Source organism: Daldinia decipiens (assembly GCF_022478715.1).
Source record: "Daldinia decipiens strain CBS 113046 unplaced genomic scaffold F4813scaffold_1, whole genome shotgun sequence".
Classification (NCBI taxonomy): domain Eukaryota; kingdom Fungi; phylum Ascomycota; class Sordariomycetes; order Xylariales; family Hypoxylaceae; genus Daldinia; species Daldinia decipiens.
Window position 1 is genome coordinate 91594 of NW_026054544.1, and position 12473 is coordinate 104066.

The 12473-nt window shown below is 48.3% G+C and overlaps 3 protein-coding genes across 3 annotated transcripts; 2 read left to right on the top strand and 1 right to left on the bottom strand.

Annotated features, from left to right (window-relative positions):
- The first annotated feature begins 1004 nt into the window (after positions 1-1004).
- Positions 1005-3159, top strand: F4813DRAFT_340959 (uncharacterized protein). The gene is made up of 4 exons (XM_049241256.1): positions 1005-1607; positions 1715-2012; positions 2073-2305; positions 2388-3159. The coding sequence occupies exons 1-4, from the start codon at positions 1390-1392 to the stop codon at positions 2905-2907; spliced, it is 1269 nt and encodes a 422-aa protein (XP_049104493.1). The 5' UTR covers positions 1005-1389; the 3' UTR covers positions 2908-3159.
- Positions 3160-4482, bottom strand: F4813DRAFT_340963 (mitochondrial ribosomal protein subunit L20-domain-containing protein). Its single transcript, XM_049241257.1, has one exon. The coding sequence runs from the start codon at positions 4317-4319 to the stop codon at positions 3690-3692; it is 630 nt and encodes a 209-aa protein (XP_049104494.1). The 5' UTR covers positions 4320-4482; the 3' UTR covers positions 3160-3689.
- A 1957-nt stretch (positions 4483-6439) lies between these two features.
- F4813DRAFT_695 (uncharacterized protein) lies at positions 6440-8345 on the top strand. Its single transcript, XM_049248779.1, has 2 exons — positions 6440-6749; positions 7042-8345. The coding sequence occupies exon 2, from the start codon at positions 7110-7112 to the stop codon at positions 8214-8216; it is 1107 nt and encodes a 368-aa protein (XP_049104495.1). The 5' UTR covers positions 6440-6749; positions 7042-7109; the 3' UTR covers positions 8217-8345.
- Positions 8346-12473: the final 4128 nt, after the last annotated feature.

Genomic DNA, 12473 nt, shown 5'->3' on the forward strand with positions numbered 1-12473 from the left:
GGCGGCGCCCATAATTATTACTAATAACATTCATGGAGAGCTGAGACCGACTTGGCATTGAAAACAGAAACATGGAACTTATGTGCACTGCATGATATGTACCTTTCTCTAAAATATATCATCGCTGTCTGACTACTGTTTTATTAGAATAGCGTCAAAATATATATCCAATACTACCTAACTACCGTAGTATAGTTCATGTTTTTTGATGGCATTTTGCCCATTCATATGAATAATAGATGGAAAATCGGTGACTGGAATTAGGGGGGGATTGATGTCGGTGTAAGTGTGAGCTCCTATAAAAAAAGGGGGGGAACGTAACGGAAGATCCGACACGTTTAGGATAAGCGGTAGCTATTCGTCCGTTCTATCTTTGTATTCGTGAGCGGTGTGCAACATGATATATGTACCTAGCAGTATATACTACAAATATTAACATCGGTGAAAAACTAGAATATGTACGCCGTTGAGGTCTCACGATAGCTGCAGGACACGTGAACGTATAACATGAAGTAGAGGGTCTTTAAACGCGACTTAAGGAGCGATCTAAACCTAAAGGGCAAGGAATGACAGGTTCTGCCCCTGATGACTGCGCTGAATTCCTAGATGGCGTGCTGCAATACAGTTAGGCTTGTTAGGTAAAGGGCGGATCATAGCCTCCCCCCGTTGCGATGCTAGTGTCTCGTAGCGCTGATCAATGCGCGGAGCCGTAGCGAGGTAGCGAATTACTTGTCCCAATTCCGACCCCACCTGCCTACTATAGGCAAGCTGGCAACTCTGTTAAACCTGCTAAAGACGTGCAAGTATGCGTACAGGTGCGCGGTGACGGATCTGATAAAGACAATACGAAGAAGGTACATTCGCACACGTAATATTTACTCGAGTATGTAAAGATGGGGACGCTATGTATTAGGTGCATTAGGTGCATTAGGTACCTCCAGATGTAAACTGGCAGACTAGCAGACTGGCAGTAGGTACTTTTATTTATTTATCGTGGATTGTGATATGGCAGTTGCGGTATAGATGAATCAATCCTTATGTACATATGTACGATGTACATGTAAGTATTCGTACATGTCTATATTCGTACCATACCAGGTAGGTACGATAGGTCAACTACGGAATCCATTACATCCTACATACATTGCATATACTTGATCCAAACACGAATCGCAACGGTTGGGGTTTACCGACTCGGGAGTTGTTTCCATGTCGTCGAGACCTTCCGGGAACATTTTTATATATTTAACTTCAAAGTCTCCGATTTTTTTTCTTATTCGTCATTCTTCTTTACTCTAACATTCAACCCGGGTCCCTGACCTCCCGTCTTATTTTCTTATCCCTCCCCCCCCTACCCGCCACGCTGGCCTTCCCTCAGCACCACCAAAGATGGCACTTTTCGTAGACCTCGACGAGGAGGCCGAGCCGCCGCAGACACAACATTACGGCTTAAAGCCCGAGTGGAATAGCGATCGCGTCAAGCAGCAGCAGCTACCAAATGGGCTGAACGGGCTACACGGAGGAGAGAGCCAAGAAACTACGATAGATCGAGAGCCAGAGAACCTCAACGAGCATAATGGGATGGCGGAGGCTCTCGGATGTTATCCGTAGGCAGACGCAACCTCACTTATGGCATTTCTATTAGCAGAACCTCCCCTTGGCTGTCATACTCCTCGTGTGAGGCCGGGGGAGAAAAGGCTGACTCGACCACCAGTATCGTTATGGCGATTGCGTCGTCTATCGACCTGAACACGCTCGACAACCTGTCTCGTACCTGTCGTCAGGTCCACCAGGCCCTTCTGCAGTATCGAAGCACCCTTCTTGCGCATACCCTCCATTGCGTCAACGAGGATGTACCCGTCGACCCCGAAGACACCTTCCGTTACCGTGCCCGAGCTGGGAATTGGTATTATATGGAAGACGGTCGGACCGGGGACTATAATGGCAAAAGCGGGAATTGCGCGAGGGATATGGTAGCCGAATGCAGGCGATGCGCAACGGCTGTATGCCGGGTAAGCATTTTCCTGCTCGATGAATCATTCTAGCTGTGCATCTAACGAGATACGTGGTAGAACTGCGCTATCAAGCCACCGGCTCCCGTTGTGCTTCGCGACAGGCATCGCCGACTATGCTTCCCATGCAGCAAGGCTCCTCTCGGAAGCCTTGTCAAACCGTCGCTATCACCAGACACTCTCGTAGACGCGGAAGAAATGCAGCAGGCAATCTGCACTTGTGTTACAAAAGGAGTTTGGCTCTGCCAACCTTGCGGGAGGAGTATTCGCGGAGCAGACCACGACTATAAGGCGTACGCGTCTCCTGATCATCTGATCACCACCAGATGATCACCACCCTTTTTTCGTTTATTCGTCTAAGCTAACCGGATGTAGCATCTGGAAATGGCGTAACCAATACGGCGAGGTGCTCGGGGGTCTCGGCACCGGTATCGGCGAAGGTGACCGGGGGGTGATTTGCGGCCGAGAGGCGGCGTGTTGTGGTTCCAAGGAGCGGGAACAGGAAACCGACTGTGACGCTGCGGATGCCCGGGAGCAGGATGAGAATAACGGCACCCTGTCGCCCTGGACTACGCCGTCGCCGGCATCTTCTATCTCGGGCTCGCCGCCGTCGGAACGCCGGACACCGAGCCCGCAGCTAAGGCCCGGATACGCCCGTCACGAAATTGAGGGCATCGGCGGCGTAGTCAAGACGAAACTCGTGCGGATCGTGCGCGTTGGCGCCTGCGTTCCCGAGTGGGAAGATGAAAAGAATAAGGGTGAAATCCTAGGCCGAGAGGTTTCAGGACGCAGCCGTAGTTGGTGCGGCTGGTGCTGGAGAGTAATTCCAGGAAAGAAGGACTGGGAGATTGCAAAGGCTCATAGCACAAACGCCAGTGCAAACGGGAAGCAATAGGGCTCTTCGGTCAACGCTAGGTATTTCGTAAATACGGTGGTAAGTTACCGATATACCTAGTCATACTACATCTTGCAGATTCTAGGGTTAAACGAGCTAAGTAGATCGGAAATATAAAAGGGGGTCCTCAGGCGTAGATAGCGAATAGAGGCATATGAACGGAATAATTGAAGCTTATTGATGAATGCTCTAAATATGGTATAAGACACATCTTATATAAATATCATATTAAATATCATATCATATTACGGTAAGTGGAGGTATAAATATGATTTATGCGCTCAAGAAAGAAAATAGCTCTCGGATATAAGGTATTGGTTCTTATTGGGTGTCTGAGATGCGTCAGTTCAATGTTGATGATGACATATCCTATACTGGCTCGTTGGCGATGTATAACTTTATTGTTTTTAAGGTCTGGTGATACATGTAGGTCTGCTTCCTGGCCTAGGGCTGTGATCTGATCTTTGTATCCATCCGGTTTCACTCGTTAGTCGTCCGCCTCGTCCCCAATCCCCTCTTACTATATACATACGTATAGATACAAGTCACCTCACTTGGGACCGATGGTATATAGCAGATTTCCTAACCAGATCCTGGCCTCTATCTCATCTTAGCAGGTAAGAATTGACTACCATTCCCGTTCCGTTCCACTTCTCACAGGGGATAGAAAGCCAAGGTACCCCGCCAACCCTCTTGTATTATGGCAGATCGAGGCAGCTAGGTACTAGGGAGGGATATGCATAGGCGAATAGGTAGACGCATAGATAGGTAGCTTAGCACGCCTATAATAGATCCTTATGCAGCAAGTCCCTGCGCTTCTTCCGCTCCTGGCGAGCAGCCGTGCGAATGGGACCCCACCGTTCCTTAACAGCGCCCAGGATCGCGCGTTCCCGCTCGCGATGCTCGTCCGGTGCGCGGCAGCACATCATGACGAAATACGGGGCGCAGCCATAGCGTTCTGCCAGCTTCAGCACGCTCCAACGCTCGGGGTCCGTGGCCCGCAGCTCGCGCATCTCGTCCACTTGCTCCCGCGTCACGTTGTACTTGCGCTCGTGGTCCTTGAGCTCGGGGGGGAGGGCCGACTTCGAAGAGGAGGCGTCGGCGGAGGACCGGAAGAGCTGGGCGAGATTGGCTTTCCGCCGGGGGTCGCTCGGAGGCAGGAATTTGAAGGGCGTGTGGTAGACGGAGGGCATGGAGGACGGCGGGTTGTAGATGACCTGCGTGGATTCGCCCGAGGAGGGGAAGAAGGAGGGGTGAGGGGCGATCTTCAAGGCGCGCTTTGTGCGGGATGTCGAGGATTGGTGCCGTCGTGGTATAGAGGCGATTGTTACTACTGCTGCTCTTGTACTCGTGGAGGTACATGTGCTGCTGATGGAGCGCAGCAGAGGCTGCACGAGGGGTCGGGCCTCCATTCTGGCTTGTGGGATGTGTTGGAGACTTTGGGTCAGGATAAAGAAGGATGTCGCGCCTGAGAGAGGGAAGACTGCTTAATTGGGAGAATGCTGTCTCGTTCCCTCTCCTCCGGGAGTGGCCCTCGAATGCTTCTATGAATTTAGTCGATTACTTCCATAGGCCAAGTGCAGGTGAAATTTTGTCGGAGGATCCCGCGGGCCGAGTGGGATAGAGCGAGTACCTAGGTCATGTGACCTTTTGCTAGAGGTGTGGTATTATTACCTAAGGTAATCTGGTGGTCCGTGTGTTGAGTCAAGTATATGTATTCAGGTACGTAAATATTTATGCACTTATCCGACCTTCACGCGGACAGGTTTCTCTTTGAACTCGGACGATTCAACCCTCTAACCTAGTTACCTAATCAATTAAACATTACCTAAACCCACCCCTTTGGGCCAATCAACACAGCAACCCCTCATGATAAGTGACGTACCTACGTTAGGTCGAGCTCGAGGGGTTTCATGTGCCAGACGGCCCAGGCCTTGGTATCTCTAGGTTCGCCCAATCGATTCAGCCTACATGTTTGACTGGTACCCTTAACGGTAATGCCCTTGCCCCCACGACCTACAAGAGAGACAAGAGGCAAAGACTAAGATTGGACTAAGATTGCGACGAAAATAACTATCATTGCGTATCAATCTCTAAGGGAGGGGAGTTTTGCCCTGCTCGGCTGCTTGAGCGTTACAAGACATGGCGTCGATGGTACTACATATTCTAAACCACCTAAGACACATAGATGATATTTCCCGATCTGGGCTCAGGACGACGGACGTGGTGGTATGTTCTACAAATTTTTCCAGGTTTACATAGCGAATTGGTCGCCAGTGGCGTGCTGCAAGTCGTAGGCAGGCTGTGTCAGCATTGTGGTTGTTGGGCCATGGTCGTCTCAACTGGCCCTCTCGCCTATTTTCAGCTCGTGGGATTGCATTGATGTTAATGCGACAAGCTGCGGGAATGTAAAGGGTCCAATAGATGGCCTTTGATGCCCCTCCCTCGAGACTTGTCCTGGTTCATCACCAGTTTCGTCGTGAGGGGTTCACAATCGGCCATGACCATCATGATCGTTACATAAATAACAACATATTGTAACTACTTGGAGTAGGTAAGAACTTTAGCAAGGTTGGGAAATCAGGCTTGGGAAAAACGATCGAAAGCCGTGCTTCTGATGGGGGGCATTCCCTCATCCTGGCCTTGTTCGTGTCCTTGACGATCATTGGATTCTGTCACCACGAGTGACGTCGCCTGTTGCGGGCCCCCTTTTTAGGACCTGATGAGCAGAATGCCCAAGACTAGCTAGCCATCTCCAATATTCCCAATATCCCCTCGTGTTTCTGAAATCAAATACGGTTACGTGATACCGTATCACACCCAAGTTTCCGGCGTCGAAGCAAGAAATTTCTTCTTGTCATCTCTCTTATCTATTAGCTGTAAATATTGATCTTAAGTCTGACAGTACCTACATACCAACACATACATACCAACACAAACGCGCGCATTCTTGAACTTTTTGGGAACGCTAAGCGGGCTCCTAGCATATCAGCGCAAAGCTTGTGAGAAGAAAAAAAAAGAAAGAAAAGAAAGAAAAAAAAGTAAGCATAACAATTTGATCGCTTCCATCTGTGAACCTTGATCGTGACGAGTAAAAATAAAAAACCTGCATAGGCCGAGCTCTATTATTAACGAGCTCTTATTAATTAACATCCCGCCTTTAGCACCTTATTTCTTTATTTTTCTTCTACTTCTTTTCCTTCTCCGCATATCCCCTGGCCCTCCGCCTCAAGGCTGATATCTTCGGGCTCAATTAATGACCGGCGACCCGTCCCATGATCCTGGATGACTGTACCTAAATAGTTGACCAGCATACCTACCTATCTACTTACATACCTACTTAATATACCCAAGGCACGCCGGGCACTTACACAAAACCTATCCCTTCTCTATCGTCGTCATCTAGTCACGATCCATCGGCGTCATTAATCCCCACAAGCAAATTGCTGATCGTTGCTGCCTGTCACCTGCCTTCATCCTGGTCTTCCTGGTTTCTGGTTTCTAGTTTCTGGTTTAGTCTTGTTACGTATTAGGACAAGAAGCGATCGTCAACAGGGTCTCTCCCAAGGCTTCCCAGGCTTCCCACCCCAAGCTGCACACTTGCATCCTCTTGCATCGTGCTGTATTGTATCAGACTTTCACCCTTCCACTTATATCTACACCTGCAACCGCACCCGCATACTTGCAGTCGTACCAACAACACCTAGCAGGAACAAGCTATAGGGCAGGCAGACGCAAGACATTCTCCCTATCATACTAGTGAGAAGTAAGAAAGAATAACTGAAATCCGCCTGGTCGAACTCGATCAGTTTCCACTTACTCGCAGGTGCACTTAACGGAGGGTAAGTGGCAGTCTACTTAAATCTATATTAAAATACCCCGATAATTTATTATACGGGAGGATTAACAGATTTGGATTACCAACTACCAACTCTTCTCTCCTCTACTCGAGTTATAAGGCCTCCCCATCAATTTTGCCAAACACCACCAGGTTTCCCTCCTTTGAATTAACAGCAGCAACAATATTTGCACTATTTCTACTACAGGACGGGGATTCCTATTTGGCATATACGCTTCGTCTTTGGTTCCGTCATTTTTTGGTCTCGTGCTAACGGTTGTCTTGGCATTTTCCAGAATTTAAATATCACTCATCGAGGGTTACCCGTTAATCACCCCATTCTAAATCGCGGTACCGATCCACTATGAGTCTTGCACCAGCAGTTTCTATAAAACCCAACAGGGAAAATGATTTAACTCCAGATTTGAGAGAAAAGAACCGTAACACTAAAGGTGATTCAACTTCAACTATCACAGACAACAACGAGAAGGAGATGGAGAGTGATTCCACCAAAACCGATCCAAAGTCGAAGAAGCGAAGTTTGTTTGGATTTGGGAAGAAGAAGGGTGATTCTAAACCTGGTGCTAAACCTTCCCCTCAATCCTCCTCGGGACTGCCGAGTTCGCCATCTGCAAAAGATGTGCCTCATACATCAACGAAACGTTCGGTGACTAGCTCTCCAATTCCAGCTGGTAGTCCCAATATGACACCGTCCTCGCCTAGCCGGGGATTATATTCGTCGTCTCCACGATTAAGTTCTCCTGCAGGCTCGCAAATCTTCGAGCGAGACGTTCAAGAAAGTACTACCGTTATACCTAATTCGCCGGCCATCCCGTCCCATATCCAGACTGAAAACTACATCCCACCTGTCCTCGACGCGTCCTCCGAAGCTATTACCGATGATCGCCTCAACCCCGACTCCGTCGAGATCGTGACCCATAACGCGCACCAACCTGCCAGCGTGACTGTGACTGGTGCTTCCCAATTTGAAACCGCGTCTAGTTCATGGGCTGAGGATCTTGCTGCTTTCTCCGACAAGGAGGAGGCTGCTTCGAACTACGGATCACTCGACTCCGCTGATGTGAGGCGTCTGAGTTTCATCTCATTTGCGGATGTGGTCCAGGCAGAGCAGATACCTCCGAATAGCAGCCGAGATTCTATGCATCTTGCTGGCCTGACTTCTATTGGATCGAGAGGAGTCAATCGCTCTCCTTCCCCAATAAGATCACCTGTCTCTTCGCAGGGACCGGAGACCTCGCCACCGAACAGCATCTCAGGATCTATCAAGGGGCTAAGCATGTCACCTGTCCGGAAACCTCTTGGAAGTCCTACCTCTGCAGAGCACAGTCTTTCTGTAAATGGAGATCTCAACATAGAGACCATGTCGCAAGCCCTGAGACGTACTGGTAGCACCGACCTCAGCATTGCTCGGAGTCTCCCCGTCAGCCCGATCGAGGGCCTTTCTCGCTAAACGAGCAAGGGAACACATCTACGCACACATATCTCTCCTAATTGGAAGATAGCAAATTATGAGACTTCGATATATTTAAAAAGTCGCGCCTCTTCTCGGCAGACTTCAATTTTTGGACGCGTTTACTTATACCTCGATTTTTTTTTTGGAGCTGCAACCATGGATACCGTTTGATACTTTTTGGGACGACAGAGAGGGGGAGGTAGAGTTTGGGCAACTGGAGTTGGCAGATATGTGGTTTAGGACAAGGACGCTATCTTATTTTCTTACGAGCCGCATCAGAGAAGGTGATACCATCCTCGATAAGTCATTTCTCGTTACTACGCCAGCAGAGCTTGCTAGGTTTTTAGGGGGGCGGGGTGGTGATGTGAATAGGTAGTCATGGATCATTGATTCCGGGTAAATGAGGGAGCTGGCAGTAGGGGGTGGTTCGCCTTTGATATCCCGAGTTATATTCCCCCCTATTGAGTATTTCGCAAAAGCAGCAAGAGATGGGACGAAGTTGTACATAGTAGAATACCTGCTCCGGATTGTTTTATCCAACCCTTGTCCATCAACCAACTCTACCGCCGCTTTAACATTCTCGAGATGATTTTTTTGTCATGTCGTACCGGCTCTACGTGCATACATACCTACCTACATAGGACCTTACAGGCTGTGGCGTCCCCGCATGATTTTTCGTCGGTCAGAAGCTCGGAAACTCAGCCATCGAGCCCCAGGGTATATATAGAACTAGGTACCCAATCACACATGTGTGTATATTGCCGAGACTAGGGAAACTGGATAATTGGGCGGATATAACGTACAGCTGCAAGAGACCCTGAAAATCTATCCTATCGTGTTGCTCTTGGCACATTTTAGTAATGCCTATCTCATTGATAGTAATCATATGGAGTGAAGCTGAGGGTGCCCACCTCCCATACTGCTGGGTCGGAGGGACTGCCTCTTTACAGTATCTCTTTACCCGAGGATTCCATCTTTTGGGTAGGGCTGATTCGCGGGATACGTGTGCGAACCGCAGCGAGCTGAGCTGTCAAAATACGTCACGGGCAGGGCGCATTTGTACGAGATATTACCTAGTTTGGTTATCGAATAGGATCCCGTCCAAATCACCTGTCAGGTCTTATTGTACACATGTACATACATGTGTATATTAGTGTATGTTGCCAAGGCCTGGTTCTGGGACTGTCGTATGTAAGCTGCCGGCAAGGCTCTCGGTCCTTTGAGTGCTTGAGTGTACGCTACAGTCGTGTGTGGGGATCATTTGCAGGAGCCGAGTAGCCCCGTCTCATGGCCAACATAATCTTGTTTCATGACTTTTGTTCCCTGCTGGTAGAATAGGTAGAAGAAGGATATGAAGAAGACAAATCGAACGTTTCAAGAATGGGTCGTCCCCGGATCTTCTGATCCTCCCAGCCCCAATTTTCGTATCTCTGCTGTTGTTGTTCTTCATCGCTACCGCTGCTTTGAACTCGACGGCAGCTGCGTGGGCACTTGGCTTGGCTGAGTCGGGCTAAGCGAAGAATACATAGAGACATGGGACAGCGGGGAAGGACGCCAGAAATGCAAGACACGGACCTCTGTTTAGCTGACTTGGCAGAAGTGAAGGTACATACATACCAAACATAGATGGACATGTCTGCAATTCGAATTGCTCGTAAGACTTGAGCGATGCTCGATTTTCGTCTCTTTCGAGAATATGCGGAATCGAAAGACGCCACGGGGGGGAACAATAGCAACACATGTTACATTAGATACCCAATTATCCTTGGGACAGGCTTGTGCATATTATCTGATTATATACATACGCACATACATGTACATACCTAAGGTATGTAATTAGAAATATGAAATATGTGGCTTCGGGTGATCACTGCGGAACGGGCCATTTTAACTTTGTTCTGGTAGGGTCCAGGTGGTAATTATTGAAGTGGATTTCGTATTTTCCTGACCGATTTGTAACCTTCCGCCCAGACTTCACCGATTATGTTCGTCACAATCGTTCGAGAATATTCAGAGGAATTTCCATTTCGGTAATAAGTCAATTCCCAATTCCCGCGACCCGCGACCCGCGAATCCTTCCCCTAGGATTAAATGTCGGATGTCGACTTACACTATATTATCGAGTATATTGGATGCATGAGAATGCATGATATGTAACCCACTTATACGTAAATGTTCCTGAAATTTTGGCTAAGTAATCTAGACAGGGCCAATTGGGAATTCGTCGTACGCACATCACAAGCCCTAATATGGAATTGTATGCATGTGTGTGCATTTGGGTTTCATGGAACCAACGTAGGAGATCCGGGAATCTGGATAGGGCAACACAAGACGAGCAGGCTATAAACGCCTCAGGACGCGAAGAGAATTCGGTGGCATTCAGTCACCCCCCAAACGCGAGGCTTCGGCTCCGTGATAGGCTTTGCCGAGATGAGCCACGAGAAACCTGCATTTCTTCTCAAATTTGAACTTGGGCGACTTGTAGTCAACTTATATCGACGGCATGTTGTGTAGCATTGTTTGTAACCAATACTATGGTAAACCTTGCTCACTGAGGTAAGATGTTCTCCCCAAGCGAGATGGATTCACGCCCATGGATTCATGTCCATTCGGAACCCAACCGAGAATCGAGATTTAGGACAAGAAGGTTCGATATTGGAATGTCCTTGAACACTATTCGTTCAGGGCCGTCGACCCCCACACTGAGATGCCGGAGGAAGATGAGAAAATAAGAAGAATCGAAGCAGGTAAGCGAACGGGACGATGAGCTTCACCTACTATTTTCAGACGTCTGTTTATCAAATCGATTTTCAGGACATTTTAGTCCGGAACTCCGTGTTACCTATTACGGTTGCCCTGTTAGCAACGGCCAGGCCATGCTAGTACAGTACCTAGATAGGTCATATACCGAAATATTGCTATCATCACCGTGCCCACCATCGTCTTGCTTCTACCTAATAACTTGATTAGATTACTCGGTGTTACGAGGAATTCGGATGATAGAGTGTTTCTGTCCATCCTTACATAGTACATATAAACTATACCTGGGTAATACCTAGGTAGGTATGTACATAGCATATACCTACACTAATAATTCAAGGACTGGCTGGCCCCCCTTGGTTGTCCCTATCAACACCGAAAATAATCGGTAGGACAACTAGGTTACAGATTAGGTATGAATGTTCGAACGGGGATCGGTTAGACATGTCCCGTTACCCATGTACGAGTTCCATAGTGTGTTACCTCTTCATTGGCGTAATGTTTGGTGTTATGGTCCCTGTCTTATTAATCGATAGTAACAAGTCACAATTGAGTAAAGATGAAATCTCTTGACTTTAAAATAGCGTGGTAGATGTTGGAGTTAACCAGGCAAACTCTAATAAGATCAATTACATATAGCGGTCGCAGCGGTTGTCACTGGTCTTGACAGGGGGATAACTAGGGCGACTAGGCGCAACTGGGGTCCTGGTAAGTGCAATTAACTTTTACATATTAAGGTATGTAGCTGCTAGGTAGGTACCTAGGTAGGTTAGGTGCCTTAGGTATGTACTCTAGCTGTCTCTAGCTGCCTAAGGTTTACTAGGTAGCGGTAATGGCAGTAACCTTATGTAGAAGCCGCTTCCTTCCTATGTACCTACCATCTTACAGCTTACAGGCATCCCTAGCACCAAATCAGGCGAAGCACGGAGCATGGAAGCTGGAATTGACTTTTCCATCTCAGTATCTGCTATGACCTCTTCTCTTTGCTCAAATAATATGTAAATCGGATCCTCTTCAGCCCCATTTATTCTTTTCTATGTATCTCCGTCCTACTGAGGACCAGCAAGTGATCGATGCACAACGCACATCGCACCTAACGAGCCTTTCGCCCGCAGTTTGCATCTGAGACAATCATTTCTACGTGGTTTAATTAGAGCTATTCTTTAACGGCGGCACCTCTTCCTTATTTGTCGTCGCACCCTCTCTCCCCACCAAATTACCTGGCCGGTAGCTTGCCGTCTTGACCCTCTCTCGACCCTGAACCTGGACCGGGGACCCAATCGTCGCGCTCCAATGGTTCAGAACAAGCAGTGGTCCTGCAGATAATACTCCGACCTTCGCTGTGCGAATCCAGAAGCTCCAGAACCCATAGAACCCATAGAACCCCAAAGCCGACCTACTCTTCCTGCATGGCCCTGGCCACCTAACGAGCGAGTAGAACAGCACATAGCACACTCTGCTGTGCTCTCCTGACCGTTCTCTAATGCGAGCCGA

What these genes read in the sequence shown, in the direction of transcription:
- F4813DRAFT_695 (XM_049248779.1), top strand. Translation starts at nt 7,110, where the DNA reads ATGAGTCTTGCACCAGCAGTTTCTATAAAACCCAACAGGGAAAATGAT.
- F4813DRAFT_340963 (XM_049241257.1), bottom strand. Translation starts at nt 4,319, where the DNA reads ATGGAGGCCCGACCCCTCGTGCAGCCTCTGCTGCGCTCCATCAGCAGC.
- F4813DRAFT_340959 (XM_049241256.1), top strand. Translation starts at nt 1,390, where the DNA reads ATGGCACTTTTCGTAGACCTCGACGAGGAGGCCGAGCCGCCGCAGACA. An exon ending in GAGGCTCTCGGATGTTATCC is followed by an intron (nt 1,608 to 1,714) that starts GTAGGCAGACGC and finishes CTCGACCACCAG; the next exon opens with TATCGTTATGGCGATTGCGT. An exon ending in GCGCAACGGCTGTATGCCGG is followed by an intron (nt 2,013 to 2,072) that starts GTAAGCATTTTC and finishes GATACGTGGTAG; the next exon opens with AACTGCGCTATCAAGCCACC.